The sequence below is a fragment of the Micropterus salmoides genome, unplaced genomic scaffold (genome assembly GCF_014851395.1).
Source record: "Micropterus salmoides isolate LMB-PRFRI ecotype aquatic unplaced genomic scaffold, ASM1485139v1 Ms_hic_scaffold_17, whole genome shotgun sequence".
NCBI classification, from domain to species: Eukaryota; Metazoa; Chordata; class Actinopteri; order Centrarchiformes; family Centrarchidae; genus Micropterus; species Micropterus salmoides.
Genome location: NW_024040817.1, coordinates 17835109 through 17860353, shown reverse-complemented (window position 1 = coordinate 17860353; position 25245 = coordinate 17835109). Strand labels below are relative to the sequence as shown.

General features: G+C 40.3%; 3 protein-coding genes across 3 annotated transcripts; all 3 read left to right on the top strand.

Annotated features, from left to right (window-relative positions):
* Positions 1-2981: 2981 nt before the first annotated feature.
* mrpl53 (mitochondrial ribosomal protein L53) lies at positions 2982-5809 on the top strand. The gene is made up of 3 exons (XM_038725208.1): positions 2982-3135; positions 4874-4986; positions 5588-5809. Exons 1-3 carry the CDS (start codon positions 3038-3040, stop codon positions 5704-5706), a joined length of 330 nt encoding a protein of 109 aa, XP_038581136.1. The 5' UTR covers positions 2982-3037; the 3' UTR covers positions 5707-5809.
* A 1238-nt stretch (positions 5810-7047) lies between these two features.
* Positions 7048-8819, top strand: fabp4a (fatty acid binding protein 4a). Its single transcript, XM_038725207.1, has 4 exons — positions 7048-7200; positions 7529-7704; positions 7800-7901; positions 8544-8819. Exons 1-4 carry the CDS (start codon positions 7128-7130, stop codon positions 8595-8597), a joined length of 405 nt encoding a protein of 134 aa, XP_038581135.1. The 5' UTR covers positions 7048-7127; the 3' UTR covers positions 8598-8819.
* A 12538-nt stretch (positions 8820-21357) lies between these two features.
* On the top strand, positions 21358-25213 carry fam8a1a (family with sequence similarity 8 member A1a). Its single transcript, XM_038725644.1, has 5 exons — positions 21358-22052; positions 22369-22489; positions 22680-22803; positions 23608-23747; positions 23999-25213. Exons 1-5 carry the CDS (start codon positions 21629-21631, stop codon positions 24141-24143), a joined length of 954 nt encoding a protein of 317 aa, XP_038581572.1. The 5' UTR covers positions 21358-21628; the 3' UTR covers positions 24144-25213.
* The last annotated feature ends 32 nt before the right edge of the window (positions 25214-25245 follow it).

The following is a 25245-nucleotide window of genomic DNA, read 5'->3' as shown; positions in this document are numbered from 1 at the left end:
GCGGCCGCGCGAAGCTTCACGGGACATGGAGTTCACGATTAAACGAAGCTAGGCTGGGTCTTGGTAGGTTAGATTTTTAATGAAATTAGCTCTGTACTACTATACTAGTATACTATAATACTGTATTTAAATATATAGGCCTAAAATTAATGACAATAAGAAAAGAGGCGTTCGCAAAATCAGCAGACAATAATATAAAATAAGAAGTGGAATGAGAAATACAGAATAACGTAAAAAAGTGCTAACAGACACAACAGGGATTGACAGCAGCAGCTTTAAACACAATAGTCTGTCATACAAGATGTTTGATTTTCCTGATAATGATTCCATGCTTTATGACCAACATGTTTAGTTTGTAAAGAGAAGCATAAACACTGTGAGAAATATAATTCAAAGTGTGCTGCTGTTTAATTTCATATTTGGTGACAATGTGAATTGTGTCTTCTTCAAACCATCTGGGGACACCCTAAAGACTTCCTCAGGGAGACAGAATTTGAATAGTGACTGGCATAATATAGTACTACCAAAGTGCCACTGCCTTGCATACTGTGAATTATTCTCAAGGGAGAAATACCTTTTCTATAACAGTACATGCACCGGTATTTCCTAAGAAACCCCCTGACTGTCCTCATATATGTTGTTCCAATATTTCCCAAGTCATGCACTAAGGAGAAGCTTCAAGTTTAACAATCTGTCAATATCACAGCTTCTACACTCCATATTCACACCTAAACTGGTTGCCGCCCAAGGTATGACTATAGGACATGGTATATGAACTCTTAAACTAACAGTGTTGTGACACATGGAACATGTTTTACAGTTGTTAGTACGTCATACAGGTGTAAAAATGACATTTTCACTAGGAAGCAACAACAATGACAGAGTAGCATTAACAGGACACAAGCACGGCATCATAAACACCAGTGCATCATTGTAAGATCCTGTCATAATGAAAAGGACATATGCTAACTTAATATTGTGCTCTGGCTGAGAACTTAATAAATTAAATCCTGCACCAAGACAATGCCTCTTTTTTTTGTTGGAGGTCAACCGTACCCTTGAGCATTCATTGTTTCTGAGCGCCAGTTTTCCCCGCTTTCTTACTGCTGGACATACAGTACAACAGCTTAATAAGTGTACTGTGTACTGTGTGTGTGTGTGTGTGTGTGTGTGTGTGTGTGTATGTGTGTTGGGGTGGGTGTGGGTGTGTATAGGAAATGCTTCTGCCTCTCAGTAGCCGTATGTCTAAATTTAGAGCCCCGTGCCTCCACTGTCCAACTGTCACAGGCTGGGTCGCATTGTGGTGCGTTCAGGAAAGACACTTGAGGCGTGTTGAAGTTAGGATAGATTGTACAAGTGCGGGTGTGTTCATCTGAGAATAACACATTTGTTCTTCACAAGGCCCAAAAACAGCATGGCTATAAATACCCAGCTATACTAACCAGAGTTCAAGGAAGTGCAAATGCCACGCAAAATTTAGTGTGCTTTTTTTTGCAAGAGTCTTTCTCAAAACAAGTTGTTTAGTAAGAGAAAAGAAAATCTGACCACTGAAACTTCATTATCAGCCTAAACAGAAAATGTACTGAACTTACATTTACTGCAACTGCTGACAACATCTGGCCAAGAGATACACACACTATGAAAATCTAATTTGACAACCTTCCCTCGCAAAAACTGCATAATTGTTGTTTTGATTTGATGCCAAACTCCTCCATTACACACAGACACTTATTTTACAGAAGCAATTCGTGCAATGATTAAATTTGACTGGAGTGCCGACACGGTCAAAATTTAAATGCATTTCCATTTCCATGCATTTCTGTCGTGTTTTTATACCCTGACAAGCTCTTGACCTTTTTTTCATCTGCTGAATGCAGGAAGCAACAGTAGCTGGGGATAATTTCTCAGCCTCGTCTATTTGATTATAAGATGTGTCTGTTTGATTGTCTATTTGGAGAGCAGCACCTCCGTTATTGACTTAGTGCCTGACAGCCCCCCATTCGTCCTTTGCTAACGTAATTCTGTTCTGGGACATTGTTTGTCAGATTATTACAGGGAGGTGCCACAGTCGGTTTCCTTGTGAGTTTGCTTTAATAAGCTTTGTCATGTCATTGTGAAAAATATGGTGAAAAGGCTGTTAATCTACCACAGGGGTTTTCAAATTGGCCACCCTAAGGGGTCTCCAAACAGTTTCAGGGGAGGCTCAGTGAATGGAAGTGAAACAATATTACATTACTTATTGCATTAGTTATCAAAAGGAGATCACATAGCACAGCAATTGCATATGTGAGAGTTCAGAGAAACAGTAGTTTTTGGTAACTGTTTCCCCCTATCAGGGTCAGAAACTAATAAATGGCTTAGGACATACCTTTTTTTTAACTATTTGGTGTAGTCAGAGCTTTGAAAACCCCTGATCTACCACACAGTGATGTTTTTATTGTTCTTACATATACACCTGACATTATAGGAGAGAGCAGGAATGTGGTTGAACATCACTGACACCTGCAGAGGCCTCAACAGCAGTCTTACACCCAGCAACCAAAAAGGCCTCAGCAAAGGCAACACCTTCTCTAGACCCCATGTTGGGGATGCATTTACAAATAAGGTGCAGCTGTTAATGCAACAACTCCCAGAGGAAAAAGCAAGAAGCAAATCTTGTGAAGGATTTTGAAGGATTGTAAGAGAGCTCTGCCTACAGGTTAATTAAACTCTGCAGGTCAAGGGTTGAATATAAATCACTGAAAAACCAAGTAGCAGAGGATTAAAAGTAGATTAATCACAGAATCCTGCATGCATGGCTCAAATAAAATCCACTGTTCACTTGTCTGTAATGTGCCTATTAGTGACATTTTTATACCTTATGTGTATCAATTAACTTACGATCTTATTACCTTACCTTGTTGCTTGTTTTATAGTGATGTCAATTACCCAGTCGACTCCCTAACCTCCCTGGTGAGTTTTCTATCCTCTGGCGCCATCTAGTGGCTCTCGGTGAGACGCGTCAACCTCCGTCACAGCGGAGGTCACAACAGAAAACATGGCGGCTCCCAGTAAAAAAGCGACCGTGGTGTTGAAGGCTGTGAAGAGGATAGCGGTTCAGTTTTCTCCGTTTGAGTCTAATGTCCGGTCAACACGGTAAGACGTGTGTGTTTAGTGCGCTGTTGTGTCGTGTAGTCGTTTTGTGTGACTTGATATTGAATTGAAACCGTAATTTGACAACGTGGTGAGGTTAGCGACAGTGTAACGTCACTTCCAAACAGCAGTCACAACTAGAAGATTATTTATTTGCTAAACCTCAGATAGTTCAGGCTGGGTTTTGTTTAACTTAGCAGTAACTTATTAATTATTTATTATTATGTAAGTTACATATTCTTCCCTGTCATACTTAACTGTTACCTGTTAAGGGCCTATATTTTACTTCATCCAAATCCCATTGGTACCTGCCATGCTGACTAAGTAAAGTGAGTAAATTACTTTAAATTTAGAAAAAGTTGTAACTTAATTGATTTGATAAAACAGTATTGAAGGTTCCTGCAAACTCATACGGGTGTTTTCACTTAATTCTGGCTAATTAGATTGTTCAGGTTAACATTGAATTATATTAGATAACCAAACTTCATCAACCAATAGGAATAATAAAGGCGTAACCTCTGTCAGATGAGGTCTAATCAGGCAAAATAAGTTCAGACCCCTGTGCTGGTGGACCACGGGTGTGTAGAGACATTAACATCTTGATATCTTGTAGGCATCATGAATAGAACCCAAAATAGAAACGATTTGGTGAAAAATGTTATACTGATACTTGATGTAATCCGTATTTGTGAACAACCATTCTGTAATGCAGTAGAGGAAGAAGTATTCAGATCTGTTACGTAAGAGGAGGCACCAAAGATGAATAAGGTAAATAACTAATAGGTATCACCATGAAAACTTACCCAGTTGATTACTTACATTAAGACAATTAATTTTTGCAGGTCAGGTTTTCTGAAATGTTATGTTTAAAAATGCAAGTCAGGCATTATCTAATGCCAACGTTTTGTGAATTTAGGAGAAATCTACACAGACAGTGTAGTAAAAAAAACCCCAACAAACTTAAATGTGTATTTTGGGTGTTTTCTTTCCACTAGTCTGAAAGAAGACATTTTATGGAAGCAAATTAGCCCCAAACTTCAACATTGACCAGTGCGTGATAAAACAATGTTTGCCTGTAGTGTCTCCCCTTAAGTAAAAGCTGCCATACCACATTATACAGGTGCTGGTCATATATTTAGAATATCATCAAAAAGTTGATGTATTTCAGTAATTCCATTCAAAAAGTGAAACTTGGATATTATATTTATTCATTACACACAGACTGATATATTTCAAATGTTTATTTCATTTAATTGTGATGATTAAAACTGACAACTAATGAAAATACCAAATTCAGTATCTCTATATATACACCAATACAAAAAAAAGGATTTTTAGAAATGTTGGCCAACTGAAAAGTATGAACATGAAAAGTATGAGCATGTACAGCACTCAATACGCAGTTGGGGCTCCTTTTGCCTGAATTACTGCAGCAATGCGGCGTGGCATGGAGTAGATCAGTCTGTGGCACTGCTCAGGTGTTAAGAGAGCCCAGGTTGCTCTGATAGTGGCCTTCAGCTCTTCTGCGTTATTGGGTCTGGCGTATCGCGTCGTCCTCTTCACAATACCCCATAGATTTTCTATAGGGTTAAGGTCAGGCGAGTTTGCTGGCCAATTAAGAACAGAGCAGAATTATTTTTATCAAGTAAATGCTTTACACTTCTGGATAATTGTACTCAAGTACAGTACTTTCATAAGTGTACTTACTTTCCATCCCTGCTGTGCTCTTCTTGCCTTACAGGGAGTTTTTGGCCAAGGTGGGCTCAGAGAAGGCCAGAGCTACCAACATGAACTGTGAGGTGATATCCGTGGTGAAACACGACAAGTCTGAACCTGTTGTGGATATTACTTATTGTAAGTATTACCTGGCCACATTTAGATGTGTAGGAGAAGATATTTAACTGTAAGACTTTGTCGGGTGTTATGACTGAAGTTTTACATTTGCAATTCAGACTCCTGCCATCGATTTCATCCACTGAAGATATGTAGAGTCAACAGTTTTTTTTATCCCCATGAAGCCAACTTGTGTTGTAACTAGTCTGGATTCTTAATCTCACCAATCATGTTTATATGATAAATAAATTACCTGTCTATTGCTTAGTAATAATTATCTAAGACAAGATGTTGAATTTGGCAATTGTACAACCTCATTAAACACAGAAAAAGGTGGAGCTGCACATGCGGACCAACAACGCAGAGTAAATTACAATTCAGCACGTCTAGGAATTTCATGCTGTTGTTACTACATGATATTATGCTGTGACTTACACACAATAAGTCAAGAACTTACCAAAAGTAGAAATGTCTGCCATAGGTCAGCAGGACATTCTACGGATATTACTTTTGCTCAGAGTGAACTTTTCACCTCGTTGCTTCTTGTATTCCTGACATAGAGAGATCACTTATTGTATCGTCGTGAGTCACCTCATTGTGTCCTTGTTTTTCTCTACTACAGTAGATGGAGAGAGGCTGGTGATGAAGGGAGCAAAGTTGACCAGCAGCGAGATGCTGAGTGCATTTCAGTCACGGTGCACAGCCAAGGATCTACAGGCGAAACTTGCAGCAAAAAAATGATTGTCATGTAAAATATATGTGTTGATTTTCTCTGTGTTCAGCTGAGTATAATGGATGTTTATAATTAAATGATTTCATTAAAATGTTGTGGCTCTGGTGTGAAGTGACCTTTGAATCACTGAAGCAACTCTGCATTGATTGTGATGTGACGTAATTTGGACAGGCATGATTTTGAGTCAGTTGTTCCTCTTCCTCTTGAGTCACATGTTCTAAATTCTGCCACCATTTAAGGATCAAATCCTACCAGAAATTTTTGATTTGCTGTCAACATGAATTTTACTACTGTCAAAGTGAAAAAGTATTGTACCGGAAGTAGTTTTGACCTTAGCACCATCAATTGTGCTTATTTTCTTCACATTAAAAACCACATCAATTGAAATGCTTTAACTGCTAAAAATGTGCTGTGATCAATAGAGGGTCATGGTGTGTCGTTGCATAATATACCATTTTCCTGATAATAGAGACTATTCCAGTGTTTGAGAGAACATTATGCAAGCTCCAACCTTTGACACAGCAGGCTCAAATGTAATTTGGCACATAGTTTTAGATGCAGCCCCACTGAAAAGAAAAATACCTTTCACCCAGTGACCGATAACTGAAATCCTGCCCCCTCAGCTAGCTACCCTTAATGGATGTATTATTACATCCATGGCTTTCATAAAGAAAAATCATCATCACTTTTATGATCAGCCGAAGCATGTTACTGCTGTGGTTTACAATCCATAGTCTAAGATAAACAATGTTAATGTCTTTTACTGTACTAGCAAGTTACCAACCCATAACGAGTCATGTAAATAATGGCTTAAATAGTAAATCATTTAATTTATTAATGTTTTAGATCCCCTTTATGCCATTAATAAGAACACATGGATTGTGAGGTTGTTAAATCTCAATAGTTTGTGTTTATCCTTTCTATTTTATAATAATGCAGTTATAATGTTACTAATCTATTATTAAATGCTAATGGAGTTCCCATGTTTTAAAAGCCATTAAGTCTGCAATAAAGAGGATAAAGGTTTTTAACAATCAAGTCTGCAGTTTCCAATGATAAGTTGGTAATATATGGATCTTGGTCTAGATTGTTCGCAGCCCAATTGTGGAAATACGTGGTTAAACAATCTAACCAATCAAAGGGTTTTTTCTCAACCTGGCAACCCCAATGTGTTTAATGGCTTATAATTGATCTATTAAGCATTCAGACATTTTCATTCACCTTTAATCCACAGAGGTTAGAGGCGGGATCTCAGCGCGCTATTGTGTGACGTAGCGGCCCATGATTGGCTCAAACTCGTGGCTGCATGTCTGGGTGGCCCTTTAAAAAACGCTCCAAGTCTGTTGCCACAGTGGAAGAGAGTTGAATCCAGAGTCAAGCCACGCCACGGGTTGTTTTTTTGAGGATATCACATCAAGACACTGCAAACATGGTTGAGAAGTTTGTTGGGACGTGGAAGATGATTTCCAGCGAGAACTTTGACGACTACATGAAAGCAATTGGTAGGAGAGTGTGGGGTTTAAGCTAGCTGATGGAAAACCCATCAGGTTGTCATTTGTTAATTGTGAATTTACTTTAACTTATGCTAACGTCTTTAAAGGTAACGCCAGCCTTTTGTGTTGATTTCAGACAGTACTCTGCAATTTGTATATTACAAGGATGATCTGAGCTGCTTTGAAAAGTCCAGTTGTTATTAGCCTACAAATGATTGATTGGTTTAATTAAATGTAACTGTTAGCCTACTTCCAATAGACTAGTTGCAGTTGCTCATTAACACATTAAGTTTGATATATTAATGCATTTTGGTGATCTTGCCCTCCCGCTTTGCAGGTGTGGGATTTGCGACCCGGCAGGTGGGGAATCGGACCAAACCCAATTTGGTAGTGACCGTGGACGAGCAAGGGATTGTATGCATGAAGTCTCAGAGCACCTTCAAAACTACCGAAATTAAGTTCAAGCTCAACGAGCCGTTTGAAGAGACGACCGCCGACGACAGAAAGACGAGGGTTAGTGTGCTCTGAGGGACAAACGAACATGTATCTCAGCATGAGTCTTTATCGTGCTGGGAGTTAACGGCTTGTCTCTGTCCTGTGCCCTGCAGACCGTGGTGACTCTGGAGAACGGCAAACTTGTGCAGAAACAAAGCTGGGACGGCAAAGAAACTAATATCGAGAGGGAGATCGCAGATGGGAAATTGATAGCGGTAAGTGTGTTGTTTCTCCCGACTTTTTTATTTTTTTCTCTTGCGAAAACTTTTATATTTAAATGTATGCCGTACGTTAGTTTCTGCAGTGGTAAAATGTCAAAAGTCGCCCATAAAAATCTTTGCATTTTTAATAATAGACTCTTTTCACGTTTGATTTGATGATTAAATTGTAATAACTACGCTCCCAATGCAAATGTAATACGTTCATGACCAGTAATAATTAAAATGATGATTAAAATTATTTGTAAACCCTTGTTCCCACATTCCACTTAAGAGAGCAAACCTACAGTAGGATAAAAGTAGGGAATTAAAACGTCATTGTACTACATAGAATCCTTATATAATGAAGGGGAAGCAATACAATTAAGTAGGCTAGGAAGAATGCAGTTGGATCATAAGAGATTAAGAAAATCCTATAAAAAATCGTTAAACATTAGACATAGTAGAAATACTATTAGCATATAGTAATACTAGAACAACTGTAAGATTAGCTGTAGAAATGTCATACACATATTATAAAGAGATGGGTAAGAATAGCCTTTGCATGATAGCTGCAGCTGAAATTCTTCCCCAAACTCAAAACGCATTAATTCATCTTTACAAGGGCACCTCTTTTGACCTTCAGTCTTTTCCCCACAGAAATGCATAATGGGAGACGTGGTCGCGGTGAGGATGTATGTAAAGGAGGCATGAGGGAGTCCCTTCAGCCCTCTCTCGTCGGATGCATTGCTGGATGACAGGCTCAGTTCAATGAGCGTAATACCAAACTAAAGTAATGGCGTGTTCTGCTCCTCCTATTCTTTATCTTCGCTGTGTTGCCAAAAATAAATTTCCGTGCCTCTGTTCTCCAACATGACACATTTGGTTTCATTTGGAATTGTTGTGGTGATTTGAATAAAAATGAAATTTGTCAAATAGTGTCTCTGTGAGTTTATTAACTTTTAATTGTTGGTAGTTGTCAGTTTTTCTTGCTGTTTATTCATGGTGTAATGTCTAAATTCAATTATGGCATTCTTGAAAGCAGGCCAATCATTAGGGCCTGCGGAGGAGTGCTGTACAAAAAAGGGCTCGAATGGGAACATACCACCTAATCTGACAAGCTGATTTCCTGACTTTAATGTTTTTTCCCATGCTCAAATGTTACTGCACTTATTCCACATGCAATCACATTTTCCAGATACATTGGCTTGTACAGTTCTTCCAAGCTTCCTTATATTGGTCAGAAGACAAAGGCAAAAAGATCCAAACATATTCCCAGTTCAGAGGTCAAGACGTAAACCGCCAGCCATCCTGATTATGTACGATGTGTGTTGGCAGGGGTTCTTTGAGGAATTTGAACTCTTTTTAGAAGTATTACAAGTTTCATGCAGTGAGGAAATGTATCCCCTCTTCCTTTTTAGGGAGGTCAAAAATTTCCCATTGCACATGTATGGGTTGTCCCCACAGACGTCCCCACCCTTTGGCCACTGGTCAAGTCTGAGTTGGGAGGGGGGGGCGGTTCCTTTCCCATGACAAGAACAGGGGACGATAGCACTGATTGGACCTAATGGCCAAAACAGCTGAAACGGGTGGAATTGTGTGCCAACACTCTTGTTCTCTTATGCTCCGACAATTGTACTGGCAGTAGTCGAGGACGTACAGTATTTGAACTTTTGGGCGGAGGCCAAGTGGATGAGAACATAACAGCGGATAGCTAGCAAAGGTCACCAGTGTAGTGAGTTGTATAAGTGTGCCATTGGCCATGTTTGTAATGCCTCAAAGACATTTGAAATCTGTTTGAGGAGGTACGGTTTCCTTTATACACGTAACACTTAACCTGTTCCCAAACATTACCATCCATTGCAACTGCTTTAGGGCCACAGCTTTCCAGAGGCCCCCAAAAGCCCCAGGTTTACTGTGTCAATTGTATTTTGGTAATTTGATTACTCTCAAATTCACTGGAGAATGTTTACCTCTAAAAGTACAATATCTTACATTATTATGTAATCTTGTACCCTGTCATGTAGGGAGGCACTGTGCCACAAAATCTAGTTAGAACACAGACATAATTTTAGTATATTGTGCTCACATGGTGTATTTTTCCTAAACACAATTGGTTGGTTTTGGGGTCTTTAAAATAGAGTGAAGCTGCCATCTTTCAGGTGATGTGTGCTCTGTACTTGGGAACTTGGAAGGAACAGGGTTCCCTAAACAGGTTCATCTGGCCATGCAACCAACTCACCAAACATGTGAGAATGAGATTCTGTTTTGTCTTGGGAAAAAGATCTGTGCTAAAGGATATAAAGAAAAAAAAGGCTTGGCATCTGTAGTGTTTGCTGTGCCATGAATCTTACAAAGACTTGAATCATGAATATCACTTTTCAACAGTATTGCTTTTAACACAACAGTTGCTAAATTGATTTAAAAAAGTACTGTTTAATTGTTGACTATTAAACCTTCTGCCTTTATACTGTATATGCTGTGAATGCTCTGCAATCCATCTTGATCAAATTCATCTGAAGAGCTCACCGCTTAGCACTTAATGTCTGTGTGCACACTTCTCAAAATACAGGGTATTCTGTATGCACATTATAAAAGTATTCTCAAAAAACTCTAATTTTCTCACAGCCAGAGAGAGAGAAGATCACATCTGCTACGGATTGACTTACAGGTGCAGTGCTTGTGATCCACAGGCATCCCCGTCACTTTGTTTGGATAACTACGGGGAACGAGGCAGATCTCCACCTCCCTGTTTTATCTTAGACATCTTGATTTGATGGTCCACCGTGTTTTTTAATTATTCAAAACAGAACTTAAGAACTGGAGCACGGAAACGCCAAGACAGTTAAAGAAAACATCATTCACATTCTGCAAGTAGTAGCTTTTAGTATTTGAACAGGTAGGAGCTGGACAGTATAAAGGACATACAACCATAAACATTAACCACGTGCATGAGTCAAGCCATCTGAAATGATACTCTATTAGCCAAAGGCCAAACAGGATAGAAAGGAAGGTTTTCCACTGGAGAGGAAAGGTCATGATCTTCCTCTGCTGCCCACAGTTGACGGAGGCAAACTGTACAACAGTGTGGTTTCTGGTTGTAACTTAGGAAACTGTTCAGGAAGGGTAGCACGACAGTAAGAAGCCCGCTGAGAGTTGACTGGCAGAAAGGGACAGCCAAAAACAAAGGGACGGCATGATAAACTGGAGTTGTGAATTTCTGTGTTGTCGTCTTCAGGTTAGGACGTTTCTTGTAATGTCTTGTCTGAAAATACAATAAGGTATATAAATAATGTGGCATGTATATTATCTTGCTTAAAGTCATTTCCCCCCTTATTACATGCTGTTGTTTGTGTATGTGTGTGTGTGTGTGTGTGTGTGTGTTCTCATGCCTGACAGACAAAGGTATCTTGTTTACATTGGGGTTGTTTTGTGTTAAGAAAGATTGTCTTGGACTATAGAAGAATGAACTCACATCCTTTGCAAAACATCTGGAAAACTGCACTTGAGTTGTAGCGTTGACACCCTTCCTCTGCTTGTCCTCTGCTTGTCCTCAACTTGTCCTTGCCTTTAATTCTGTCACACAAACACAAAACACCGTTCGTGTTTAAGTGGATCAACAGGACTAAAGATACATGATGTATGAGCTTTAATTCTCATGCAACATGTGACTCTTGTGCTTATTTTTACTTTCTTTACTTTTCCTACTTTTTACTGTGTTGTTCTACCAAAATATATTGTGCCCCAGTTAATTCAGTGATGCTGGGGGATGCTGAGTTGGGGCATGATGAATATGAATGATAAATAGAATTTGGGCTTTTCTAACCAACCATCACAGGAAATGACTCAGGGTGAAATATTTAGATTATGTGAGACAGATTTAGTTTTAATAAGTGGGGGACAGTTTCCTTGCATGGTGAGAGAACTTTGAAATTCAGTTGTGACGCTGGAATCTAAGGTGATGTGCAGAGGAAGGTGGTGAGTTTTAAAAGTCAAGAAAAAAATCGATACAGGTGACTGATTAGCTAGAATTGACATTTTTCTGCCTTTAATGTGGGGTATGTATATTCTGGAGAAATCCAGTACCACGACATGTAACCTGATATAGAGCGAACAACAACACAGCAAGTAATGTAACCAATTAGTAAGTTTGTGGGTTAGCAAACTGAAGCTAACATGCAGAGAGGACGAGACAACACACCAGCTCCAGACAGCATTTCAACTCTCCTCTATAGCTAACATCACAACAACAGCGTATCTAGGCAAACTAGAAAGTAAGTTGAATGTCCGTGGGCAAATGATTTAACAGATTGGATTAGAATTGCAAACCCCACCTTTAAATTTTAATTCATTTTCCTTTTAATCATTCTACTCGTCAAATTAGACTATAAATCTCCAATCCAAACCCCCTGTTTCAGCCACAACATCTGTGTTAAAATGTTAAGACTCTAATTGAATATGTCAGCATTAAACCACTGACAATGTCCAGACGAACAACTTGACTTCAGCTTTTTCATTGGGAATTAATGTTGAGTTTGAACCACTTTAGTTTCAGAGAAATTAAAGAAACTCATGACAGCACAAATCCCTCTCTTTGTGTTTTTCAACTAAGGTTTCTACTCGAGGGTGGGGACAACCTTGGGTTCAACTCCCAGATTCACCTTGCTGACTCTGGGAGGGTTGCTGTGAAGTATATGCCTCCACATTAATTCAAAACATTGAACACACATCGGTTTTACCTCAGTCGTCGCCACAGGACCTATGGCACCTATGCTGACCCTAGATCAGTCTCCAAGGGCAACCAAACAGCTGGGCAGAACCATGTCAGTTGAGGCCCCATCAAAACTGTAGGGGAGGCTGGTTGCCATGAAACAAGCTTTCTTTCCGCTGAACCTTGCAATCCAGTTATACTTTGGAGTGAACTCAGATTTCATCAACACTTCTCTGAATGTTATGCAAGTTGTGCCCTGTCTGATTGCATAGAGGCAGGTTGTTCTATTATCTCCCCAAAACACTCAGAGAGATGTGTCTGGCATTCAAGGAAGGGACACTGTTTATGATCAAAGATCGCAGGTGTAGAGCGCTGGATTAAACCAATGAGTCCAAAACTTTAAAATTAGCAATTTCTCATATTTTTACACGTTTAAAAAAAATCACAAATCAGCAGCCATTAGTGCTCGGTTCTGCATTTGATGGGCAAAATTAGTAATTTCTACTATTAACATATACACAGGTAATTTATACATTCTTGCCTCCATATGGTTAAAGTCTATCGCAACAAAGTAACCAGGAAAAAAACTTCAGTTCTCTCCTCCCTCTTTGGCCTCCCACGCACAGAGGTCCAGGGTTTAGCTAAAGAATGGGGGGCCAACTAGTATGAGACATAATCTTGTGTTTAAGCATTTTAGTTGAAACCTTTGCAGTAATTCATGGTAAATGATGAGATAAATTTGAGATTGTTGGTTGATGCGTTGAGAATGTCCTTGGATGATGTTATTGATAAAAGCGGTGTTTTCAAACCCGTCTTGAAATATAACTTCTAAAGGCCTATGCACTGTATATGAGGAAATACATTTTGGCCTTTGAGGATACCTCAAAGAATCACTGTTTCTCAAGTCATCCCACCAGGAGTTCCTGTCAAAGCTAAGCTTAGAGCGAGACCCCTGTGAGTGATTGTAAAGCTCAGAGGAAGCTTGGTGGAAATCTTGAGGCTATACAAACCAGATCCTACACAATGGTTTCCCCCAGAGAGCACAGCAATCCAAACCCGACACCATGGCTTTTATGAATGAACAAGCATGTTTATCTGCCTGTTCTTTTGTCCACGTATGGTTGTGCATTTTTGTTCCAAAACAGATAAAGAAATGTCTTGGTGGACAATAAAAGGTCAGGACATGTTGGTTTTCTGCTCTGAATCTGCCACAAGTGGTCACAGTGTTAGGCTCCGCTGAGCTTATCCACTCCTCCTCCTATGACTACTGTGTGACAGGACATGTGATCTGTAATCTGGAGGGGGTGATGGGGATGGGGGAGTGAGGAGTGGAGTTATCTTTGAAATCAGTGTGTCTGTGCGTGTATGCTTGTGAGTCTTTGCTTGAATATTTGTGCGTTCGCGTTAAACCAGATGGGAAACAACATACTTTAGATGGCCTCTGTTTGTTCACATCAAGCCTTCTTTGTGCTCAACCCTCAGAAAGAACTCAGGGACTTTGTAACATGCAGAGCAGTTTATTTTATGGCCACAGCATGAAATGCGTAGATGGAACTTCCATGAAAGAAAACTAACTTCAAACACTCAATTATTACATGATCACATCGGTGAAAGATGTATGCATTTTATACTCTCAGCCCTAAGGAAGCTGCAGATTAAAGAACTAATTTGCTTATGCATTCAAATGTGTGCATATTTGAATTAAAATAAAAACATGAAAAGCAAACAACATCAACCTCACCCTTGAAAATCGTCTTTGGATATTTCAAAACTTTGATAATCATGGAGATTATCAAAGGAGAACCACTCACCTCTTGCGGCAGACAATACACCAGACTGTCTTTTGCACTCTTTGTGATAGAATTTGTTTCCAAGTTGACAAAGTAATGGAAAAGTAATGCTTTTCAGCAGTTTCTATGCACACACAGACAGGCTGACCTTCTATTGGCAGGTGCTACGGCTGAATGGTGTAGATATTTTAAAGGTCAGACTATGCTGTTTGTCTGCCCTGGTTTCAATGGCTTACAATGTCATGTAACTGCTGACAGAGGCAAAGAATGTTGAAACACGAACGACTGAAGCTCACTCTTTTTACTTCCGAACTTCAGATTTACCCCTTTGTCTTCAATACAGTATTTTTGGTGCGCGTTTGTCAGTCCTTGCGAGGATTTATTAGCCGCATAACAGTTAAAATCGTTCAAACCAACCAATTATTTCATTGGGAAGCTCACATATAAGGCCAAATGTCTCAGTTTTTTCTTTCTCTAAGGTAAGATGGAATATGCTCAGTGTGAAGTGAAACATATGGTACAAGTAGAAGCTCTAAGCGTCCTACAGTTATTACGTCATTACTAACTAATACTGCTATACATTAAATTATTGATGTTACATTTTGTTGCCGACTGAGTGAAGAAAGTTTGGACGTAGGAAACCTTTAATAAAAGAAACAATAGTTGGCTTGATGGACACTTGGAGACGTGCTGAAGGCAACAGCCACTTCCCCGCAATGCACTGGAGAGATAACCGGAGTCTCTGATAGGTGGGAGGACAACGGAAGCTATTAGTCACAGGGTGACCTTTTTCCAAGTGGCAGGCCCAAACAGAAACCTCTCTAAGAGTGAGATTTAATAAACAACCACAGAGTTTTCTTTTTATAGATTTCTTGCTACGTCTCTCGCCTATGTGACAATCGATGGATAGTCAAGCCAATGTAAGCCCCTTGTCAGCATACAGTAACAGCACTCCATAAAATCTACGAAGCAGCTAAAGCTATCTGCAAATGTATTTGTAGGACAGGATTATATTTCTTTTTTAAGCTTAACCATATAACCGTATAATCTGAGGTCTGTGGGTTAACAGCTGTTTGAGTCGACGCCTGTGTGAAACTCACCAGGAAAGAACTCAGCTGCCTTCCCTGCAATGCACAGCTGCACGTTAAACAAACAAGCACCTTCTGTGGCTCAGCTCTTTGTCTTGTCAGGCACTTTTGATTGGGGAAATGCAGAAGGGAGAGTGGAGCATGTGACTAAAAGATCCTGACACCGGTTTAATGAAATATGAAGTGGAGATGGAGGTTACAGTGAGACATGGTGAAACATCCAGGCCAAGAGTTTGCACTGATTTTGGACACCAGAACAACTCATCATTTGGACTGCAGGGCGTGGAGAAAAAAAGTTTTCTAAAGTGCTTTGCTGCTCTAGGGGGAGCAGCGGAAGCAACAGGAAGAAACTTAAACTTCATTCAAAAATAGCTTAACCTTCATGAAATGTTCTATAAGAGTGGCTGAAATGCTTTTCTAAAAGGTTTTGAACAGTTTACAACAATATAATTGCTACAAAAATCAACGTTTGATATATAATGTTATTTGATATATAAGATAAATCTCATAGTGGGGGGTGGACTTTGGTGCACATCTTTTCCCTTAAACCTGCACAAACCCAACATCTGATCACCTTACAGTTACATATTTACACTTACAGCGAACACAGATCAACTTTAGCATTCATTTGGAGTCGTGTTTGTGTCCATCTGACACATTTAAGTCCAATATTCCTTGTCCTGTTTTGACCTCCACTGTCTCTTAGGGTGAAATATCTGGCTATTTACCTGCTAAATGCTAACTTCGTCTGTCTGACATTTGGTGCTGGGCAGGTAGTGCACAGTTGGTTTATCAAAAAAAACTGCCTGCTGCTGGAAACAAGGTTGATAAGAGCAGTGACAGTGGAACAAAACAGTAAAGTTGTGCGTTGTTAAACCAAAACAATGAGTCGCTAAAAAGCTTTGTAGAGCTGAGGGGAGATGCACAGCCGGGTGATAAGTATCTGTGGGTTTGTCACTATGAGCAACAATTGTCACATTACACATAGTAATTGAATCCATTGCTAACATAAAAATAATTAGAGCAGCTTGTGAGCATACATCACTCAAAATAATTTAATCAAAAATTATTTAGACTCGTAGAGCGAACTTGAACACGTCTACATATTTTGTGCAGAATATTAATAACTGGTGTGGTGGTGCCTAATGAAGAGGAGTGAGAGAATGAGTTAGAAATAAAGTAGTAACAGGGACAGTACTACGGCTAGAGGGAGAGATGTGGTTTTGGTTAGAGGGGAGAGGAAAAGAACATGGTTTTAAAGTATGAGGAGGGTTGGTAAGAAAAGAATAAGAAGACAAGGAGAGGGATGAGGGGAATTTGCTTGAAGCAGGAGCCGGTGGGAGAGTCATACTCTTGGGTGTTCCTGTCAGGGCTCCAGAGATGCAGACATAATTCATTTAATTGGTTCTCACTGTTACACATATAACACAAAACAACGGAATCTCAGAGGGATTTTTCTCTTCTCTGGGCCAAAGGTAGCAAGAACTTCTCTCTGCTGTCTCAGCAAATGAAGTAGTTCTTCCTGTCAGTACTTTGCTCCACTCATAAATTTGCTGTGGTTTAATGCACAAAGCAGTATTTATTATCACAACCTGGTTAATTTGATGAAATGAGGTACAAGCACAAATCACACTGAAGGAATGACTGTATTAACTTTATGGACTCTTTGATCTCTGCATGAAATCAGTGAATAAATGAGGTTAATCCTGTTTGAGAACGTAAAGAACTACTTGAAACATGAAATGCTGAGGTCAAATTTTTCTTGAATATGCCACTGTTGCTCTCATTACAGCATGTTCTAGCCTATTGATGGATTTACACCATCACATAAACACTCTCAGTAACTTAGACATACAGTAAATCACATGGCAGCTCCCCACTCTCTCAAAACAGGACGTGAGTGACCCCTTTCCCCACATTCTCTCGATGACTGACTAATACTTTGTTCATTTCTTTAACCTGCGACCCACTAGGCACATTCTGACTGGGCTAAATCAGTGTGCTTTAACCTTTGTGTGCACAACAAGCTTAATCCAGTGTGTGGTTGTACAAGACACCATGCCAGTACGAAAATCACATGAGCATAATTTAAAGCCACTCTGCAGAAACCTAAATCTTGAGTTCCCACATGGCCAAGAGTGGACTGTTTCCCTGTGGGCTTTCTGACTGAACTTATCTGTATGATGAATTTGAAGATCCAGGAGTCACTGCGTTTTGTGGAGAGTTTACTAAGACCAGTGATCTGCTGTTGTCTATGGAACATTTATGTAAGCTGGCTAAATTCCACATGTCTGTGGGAGTAACTCATTTTACCCACTAAGTAAGCCTGGCAAATGCCATTTAAGGTTAATTTAACATTCCTTGTGTGCTAGTTGTATGATGAAAGTCAAAACACTTTTGTCAACATTGATAATTACAGCCCTTTTTCCTAAAAGAACTCTCTCCATAAATATATTTTAATATTTTCTTTCTGTGAAGTTCTCAGGTTGACAAAAACATTTACTAAAAACCTGCCTATATTGATAAAGGAACATTTTAGGAAATCTGCTTGTTCCCTTCACCGCTGAGAGTTAGATGAGAAGATCAGGACCGTATCTATGTTCCCAGGGTCCTAAATTCCCTTACCCCCTAACCCCTAATCCTAACCCTAGAACTGGGGAATAGGACCATTTGTCATGTTCCCATTGCGTGCCATATAAATATGGGGAAGATATGAATGACCCCAGAAGATCAATACCACTCTATTGCCTGTCCATTACATATAAGCCTACAGCCAGGAGTCGATTAGCTTAGCATAAAGAATGGAAACAGGGGGAAACAGCTAGCCTACAAAATCCTCCCACCAAAACCTCTAAAACTTCATGGGGTCCTGTTGTTACTGGGAGGTTGCCAAGCAAATCAGCAGATGTGTTTCCCCATTTCCAGTCTTTATGCTAGGCCAAGCTAATGGCCTGCTGGCCACATATTCAGCCTTCAGACATGAGAGTGGTTGATCCTCAGATTTAACACAAAGCAAAGCTTTTTAAAAATGTCTTTAGCAGAAGATAGGTTATTTGAGTGAAGCCCCTTAAATGAATCAAGGTAATGTCTGCTAGCTTCCCTAGCAGAGAAGACCAACATTTTTCAGTAAAGGACTCAACAAAAAAAGAGAGAACATAAACACTAGATCTCTGATAAAACACATTAAGACCAAATACACAGAAAATTTAGTTACTAAAGTCCCCTTCTGAGCAATTATTTGCTGACCTTGTTCTCTCAGTGTATGTCTAGGAGCATGGTACAAATCCTGTATAGACACAGCAAACTTTTTTCAAGAACTGTATGAACTGCGTGAATCTCAGGGAACGTGTCACTCACCCTCCCCTCTGTCTCACACTCCATCCAAACTACTGCATTTTTGTTTTAAGACCTTTTGCCATGTTTGCACCTCCCACCCAGACTAAAATGGCGGAAATGAAGACCTAAACGGTGAAGTTTGAAAACGCTCCCGACCCTGTTCCTCATTTAAAACTCCGGTGTAGCGTTTGCAGACAGGCAAAAACGGAGGACTTTAGAAACGATGACTTTATTCTTTCGGCAAATCTTTTGTAACTACAGAATAGACCATCTGCTTCATGTTTACACCAGCACACGCATGCCCAGTGTACGTGAACGGCCACTTGATGTGCGCTTTCAGTTGTTTTAATGTAGACGCAGATCAACTCTGATACCCAGTTAAAACGCTGGTGTGGAAGGAGATCGTATTTGTTTTAAAACTCTGTTTTAAACAAAAACGGAGTACTGTAGATGGGGCCTCAGTGGTGTGCATAGACTGGTGTGAAGGGGGCAAAGTTAAACAAATTGAATGAAAGGGCCTTTCTTCCATGCATACTCTAAGCATGCGCACTCTGTGTGCAAGCATCAGCAAAACAATTAAGTTGTAGCCTTGGTAGAAAGAAACATTTTCCTCCTGACATTAAGGAAAAATGTAGCACGCAAATGTCCCATCACAAAGCTGCTACAGATGAAAAAAGGGCGAGTGTCGTGTGCTGCTACAGTGAACTTGACCCCACCAGGGCCAGGTGCGCACTTAAATGGCCTTAGAGCCCTTCTTGTGTGGCATAAGTCATATATCCTGGTTTCAAATGTTTTCACTCAGCCATCACAAAGCAATTCTACTGCTTACACTGCATGTAAGATGGTCATCTCCTGGCATTCACTGTACTATTAAGCTATTGCCTCCTAAAGAGTAAAAGTAGATTACACATTACACACACACACACACACACACACACACACACACACACACACCTCCACAGCATTAATCCCACCAGGTTGTTGGGTTCTATGGGGGTCAGCGTTTGCCGGACGCAGCTTTTATTGGGCCCGATTACTTTTGGACACAGTCATCGTATGGCCTCTGTCGACAGGGATAACGCTCATTGGGGTCGGATTGGCATCCGCCTCACTGGCTCCATTCACTGGGCCAAGCACAATCATTTACAACTGGCAGAGCTAACACCTAACCCAGGGAGCCCAGCCCAGTCAGCAAATACAACACCCCATTCCCTCACCCCTTTAGTAATCAGAGAGGAGGGACAGTAAAATTAGAGAAAGGGTGAGACAAAGAAAGAGACGGAGAGACTGAGAGGTGGAATAAAGGAGAGAGTGGGACACATGAGTTAGCAGGTCCTGCATCTTGGAAAGAAGGATATAAAGGAAAATATAGAGGTGTGTGTGTGTGTTTGTGTGTGTGTGAAAGAGAGAGAGAGAGAGAGAGAGAGAGAGAGAGAGGGAGCAAAACATAGCTTTTCATCAGCTGACTGGCCAGCAAATCTTTTGAATCAAAGCCGTTTCCGCAGCAGCTTTTACAGAGTTGTCCGTTTTTACCCCGATGACCTCTGTTGCAAACTACAGACTTACTGAACTCAGGCTGCAGGCCGAAACTCCCACCTCCCACCCCTGGGATGTACATCTAAATGGTCAGAAACTGCATAAAACAAATTTAATGTACCTGACACAGTAAAAATGCAGCTAACAATGTTTCACATTTGCATACAGGAAGTTATACCATTGTATAACCTAATATCATTTATAATATAAAAACATACCATATATATGTATACATACACATTTGTATGTCATTAATAGAAATAACAGAAACTATTCTGATGGTATTTGATGTGTTATTCTGTTTTATCAGCTGACCTCTGCTGCGCCCTTGTGGTGCAACAGAAAGGTTGTGTTCTTTGAGTTAGGACTAAAAGGAAGGATCGATATTTAAAAATTTGAGATTGAGTGCTGTCAGTCATGTCAACTTTCAAAGGGAAGTTGCTTCCTTGTTACCCTAAAAGGTTTGTGTTATTGACCTCATATGCAAAATATGTTGAATTTCCTTCAGTTTTACACATACATATTTAACAAATACAGTAGGCCTATCAAAAATCCTATTGGTGCAATGTGGTGACAATGGGCACCTTTGTGATAAGCTCTCCCTCATATGATACTGTTCCCATGCAGAACCTGCTGAACCTTTTCAATCCCCGACAGATGAATTATTTCAGTTATTCAGTTAATTATATATATAACAGTGACATACAACAAACACTTCAAGGTGCTAGCATTTAATTATTTCTGACAAGCTGGTCACGGTGAAATGAGTGGACAATACAGAGTGTATATTTTGGAGTAACATGAAGAGGGCGATAAAAGCTCTACAAAGCCTCACATTTCTTTAAAACAAATGATTTTTTTATACCAATGGTGCAATCAATTGCCTTTGTTACCACAAGTTGCTGTGAGAAAGAGTTCTGTGCCTGATGGAGGATGCGCCTTTAAATGGCTCATACCATTAATGACAGAAGGGGGGCTGCTTTAAGCCATTTCCACAACATGATGGTATTTGACTGTTTTCTGCTGCACACATAAGGTAGACATTGTAATTCTAAATTATACAATATTGTTTAATTTAAATAGCCGACATATTCTACAATGGCATCACTCGGGAAAATAACGTGTAACGCTGAGCGATGTCGGAAATCCCTGTATTGACAAACACACTTAACTGGCGCGGTGCAAGTAGCCTACTGTGAGCTAATGAGCGGAGCAGGAGAAATATTAAAGACGTTTGAAAATAGTTTAGTGCCAAATTAGGCAAGACTGGGAAGTGGGTCAGACATGTTTGCGACTACGAAGAGTGAGAACCGCCGTGACGGCCCTGAAAGTGATGCTAAGCCTCCTCAGACCACTGCAACAACGGAATACTGTGCAAAGTTGCAGCAGTGGATGTGGCAGTATTACTGGGGGTATGCAAGCTGGCAGAGCTGGGTGACTCTGTCAGCTTTCCCTTTCCCTCCTCCGTGCAGTTTCCCCCTGCCGGGGACAAGCACCCAGACACCAGGGACACCTGCCTCGACGTCCGGCGGCGAGCAGCACGCTTTTGACACGGGAAACTGGTACAGCTACCCTTATCCCCTCAGTTTTCCTGCATCCTCTAATCATCCGGGTGGTGCCCAGACCGAGCAGCGATCAGCCACGACCCCGACACCAGCTACTGATGCCCGGCCTGCCCAGCAGCAGAATGGAAATGCACCTCAGGCAGGTATGGCTCAGTTTGACAGTGAGCTGCTGTAGTAGTCAGTGTGGCCTACCTAATCCACAATGCTGTTCAGCCTCCAGTAATGTGTGGGCTTTATTTTGTGTAAGCTAGGTCATGAGTCTAATGGGAAGCAGGCTTAAGTGTGTGGCCCTGTGGAAACAAGCTTACATGCTTAGAGTAATTCCAAAGTCTCTGTTTGTGCTCATTTAAAACCTCCTCAGACCTACAGTAAGTTTGCCAGTCAGGGATGCAAGGTCATTTATTTGTGAAATTGAAAAACATTCTCAGCAAACATGTCTTTTTTATCTGCTTCATATAGGACAGGAGTACACCATCCCCTCTCCTCTCCAGAGGTTCCTAGCTGAGACAGTAGACTTCTTCATCCTGTTTTGTGTGAAGGCCACCATCGTGCTGTGGATCATGCATCTGAGTGGTATGAAGTGAGTGAAAGTATTAAACACGAAATCCAAACGATCAGTATGTCTGCAAACACTGCGTAGCTGTGGGTCAGTTATGAAAAATACAGACTTTGTAGAACGGAAGAGTCTGCATCATTACTTAAATGCCAAGCTGTTTTCAACAATCCCCAGATCCACCCTCTCACAAGCATACTGTCTCTCCTCTTTTAAGGGACATTGCCAAATTTATTACCCACTTCATTGTGGAGGAGATCGATGAAAACACGTCCATGGAGGACCTACAGAAGATGATGGCTGTAGCTCTGGTCTACAGGGTGTTCGTGTGTGTCTATGAGGTAAATCATATTTTGCCTTGTCTTGGCAAAGGCAGGCGCCTAGGTGTTGTATGTGTAATATGCAATATTTTAGATATTGAAAAGTCACATTTCCAGCCATGTAGATTACGTTCACTTGCTTAGAATGTATGGTCATCAAACTTAATAATGGTTGTTTAACATTGATCCATTTACAACATTTAGTAACATCTTTCAAGTCTACAGGGAGGGAATGTGAGTTCTAAGAAAATCTGAGGGTGAAATAACTATTTAATGCTACTTTTACTTTAGTATTTAAAGCCAGTGTCTTTTTAATGTAACGCTGCATACATGTTTTTCCCAACTGAATGAACCAAATGACTTATTAACACATCATTTCACGTTTGGCACGAGCTGCCTCACTACCCCAATGAAGAGTCAGGCACGGTCAGAGTTCTTCTACAGCACAACATCATTTCCCAGGACAGTGATGCAATGTTGCATTCATAGTTGCCTGAGATGAAGTCATGTATCACGTCTCTTGCTCACCTTGCGCATCAGTGGCTTGTTTTCCCAGGTGGGAAGCAGCACTGGGATGTACAGGCACTGCTGCTCAGACTAATGCCATCTGGGATGTTTCCTTCTAAGCTTTTGACCTTGTCTGTGAAAACCTGAAAATGTATTATTTGCTTTTTTTACTCTGGCATGTGACAGTGTGGTAGTGGTTGTACAATGTGTTTTGCTGGCATGGTCAGGAGCCCACAGGGTTATTTATTAACGTGTGTCTCATGTTAGGCTAAAATTGCATTCAGTGTTAAACTGTGTTTGTCCTTCTTGTCCAAACAGATAATCTGTATTTGGGGTGCTGGTGGTGCCACACCAGGGAAGTTCCTGCTTGGCCTGCGGGTGGTGACATGTGATACGTCCACTCTGGTTCGACCCAACCGAGTCCTTGTAGTTCCGGCATCCAACGTTTCCCTCTCTGCGTGAGTGATTGCATTCTGGTGATTGCATTCTGGAAAAGTTACTTTTTGATTCGGAAAACCTGTTACTATTGTAAAATACCTTGGTTTGGTCTGGATTTGGCCTTACAATGAGCCTTTGACTGTCCAAGTTGGAATCTACTGTGCTGTCTAAATCACAAAGCAATGTCTCTTGTAGTCTTTAGTACATGTAGAGCATCTGTGTGGGCATTCTCAATCTAACTTCTTGTTTTCTTTTGTCTTAACTTTAACAGCTCTACAGTGCGGGCACTTAATAAGAACTTCTCCATTGCCTTCCTCTTTCCCGTCTTCATCACTCTCCTCTTCTTCCAGCACAACAGGACTGTGTATGACATTGTGGCAGGGACCATTGTTGTCCAGCGCAGAGGAGGCAGATAGTCTCTCCTCCAGCAGCAGACTCTCGTATACTTGGCAAGGTAACGACAAAGTGCTACAGGCCCGTGTGTGCCAAGGACATCTTGAAATCGGTCACAAATGAACTAACGTTGAAAAAAGCAAGGCATTGATTCACTGGATCACACAAGCTTACTTAAACTGCACTTTAAAATCGGATGCATTGAGCTTGGTACTTTGGAATCCAAAGAATCCAGCTTTACATCTTTTGGTGTAAATTTTGTTTTTACCACTGAATCACTTCAGTTCAATTTTATTTATATAGCACAATTCATAACAAATGTTATCTCATTGCACTTTTCATATAAAGCAGGGCTTGACTGTACTCTTTTGTAATATTATTAACCCATCAATTCCCACCATGAGTAAGCACTTGGCAACACAGGCTAGGAAAAACTCCCGTTTCAACCAATAAGCTGTAAGGAAACCCTCTAAAGTATTGTGATTTTTGATCACCTTGATTTTTGACCCTTTTCAGCAGAACAGAGTATGTTAAGCTCTCAAGATATCTTGATACTTTTCCTCATATGATGTGAATCTTAATATATTTCTTTTGTCATAATATATTGTTTTATTATTAGGTTCTAAGCTTTGCAGCATTTTCATATATGCAGTGTTCTTTATTCTTCAAGGTAGTGATGAATCAGATGTTTGGTTTGCTAATGATTTTTTTGTTATATTGAGATTATTCTTAAGCGCTCAGACTGAAGAAAAACAATGCCGGACTTATTTGTATCCATTCTTTGTGCCTATGGATATTTTGAAGAAGATGTATTGTTATGCTGTGTTTCCGCCACAGTGAAATGTAACAATAACCTTTTCTCCCCGGTGGACCACGTTAAAACATAAGAAATTGTGTTTGTGAATTCTCCGCTCATATTTCCTGTCTACAGACTTGTAATTCTTGTGACTCAGGGCAGCTGTTTTGCATCAAAGAACTACTGATTGTCTGAACTACGTTATTGAATATGCCACTGCTCATGACAGATTTTCAATTATTCACATTGTAAAGCTCTTCTGGTATTAAAGATTATAAATTTTTTATTCATATACTATAATGTTGGTTTAGCAGTTCACTTTACTTAAA

Excerpts from the sequence above, each read along its gene's own strand:
- mrpl53 (XM_038725208.1), top strand. The coding sequence starts at position 3,038 with ATGGCGGCTCCCAGTAAAAAAGCGACCGTGGTGTTGAAGGCTGTGAAG. Across the intron at positions 3,136-4,873 it reads TCTAATGTCCGGTCAACACG|GGAGTTTTTGGCCAAGGTGG; the intron begins GTAAGACGTGTG and ends CTTGCCTTACAG. Across the intron at positions 4,987-5,587 it reads TGTTGTGGATATTACTTATT|TAGATGGAGAGAGGCTGGTG; the intron begins GTAAGTATTACC and ends TCTCTACTACAG.
- fabp4a (XM_038725207.1), top strand. The coding sequence starts at position 7,128 with ATGGTTGAGAAGTTTGTTGGGACGTGGAAGATGATTTCCAGCGAGAAC. Across the intron at positions 7,201-7,528 it reads CGACTACATGAAAGCAATTG|GTGTGGGATTTGCGACCCGG; the intron begins GTAGGAGAGTGT and ends CCCGCTTTGCAG. Across the intron at positions 7,902-8,543 it reads CAGATGGGAAATTGATAGCG|AAATGCATAATGGGAGACGT; the intron begins GTAAGTGTGTTG and ends TTTTCCCCACAG.
- fam8a1a (XM_038725644.1), top strand. The coding sequence starts at position 21,629 with ATGTTTGCGACTACGAAGAGTGAGAACCGCCGTGACGGCCCTGAAAGT. Across the intron at positions 22,804-23,607 it reads TGTTCGTGTGTGTCTATGAG|ATAATCTGTATTTGGGGTGC; the intron begins GTAAATCATATT and ends TTGTCCAAACAG. Across the intron at positions 23,748-23,998 it reads TCCAACGTTTCCCTCTCTGC|CTCTACAGTGCGGGCACTTA; the intron begins GTGAGTGATTGC and ends TAACTTTAACAG.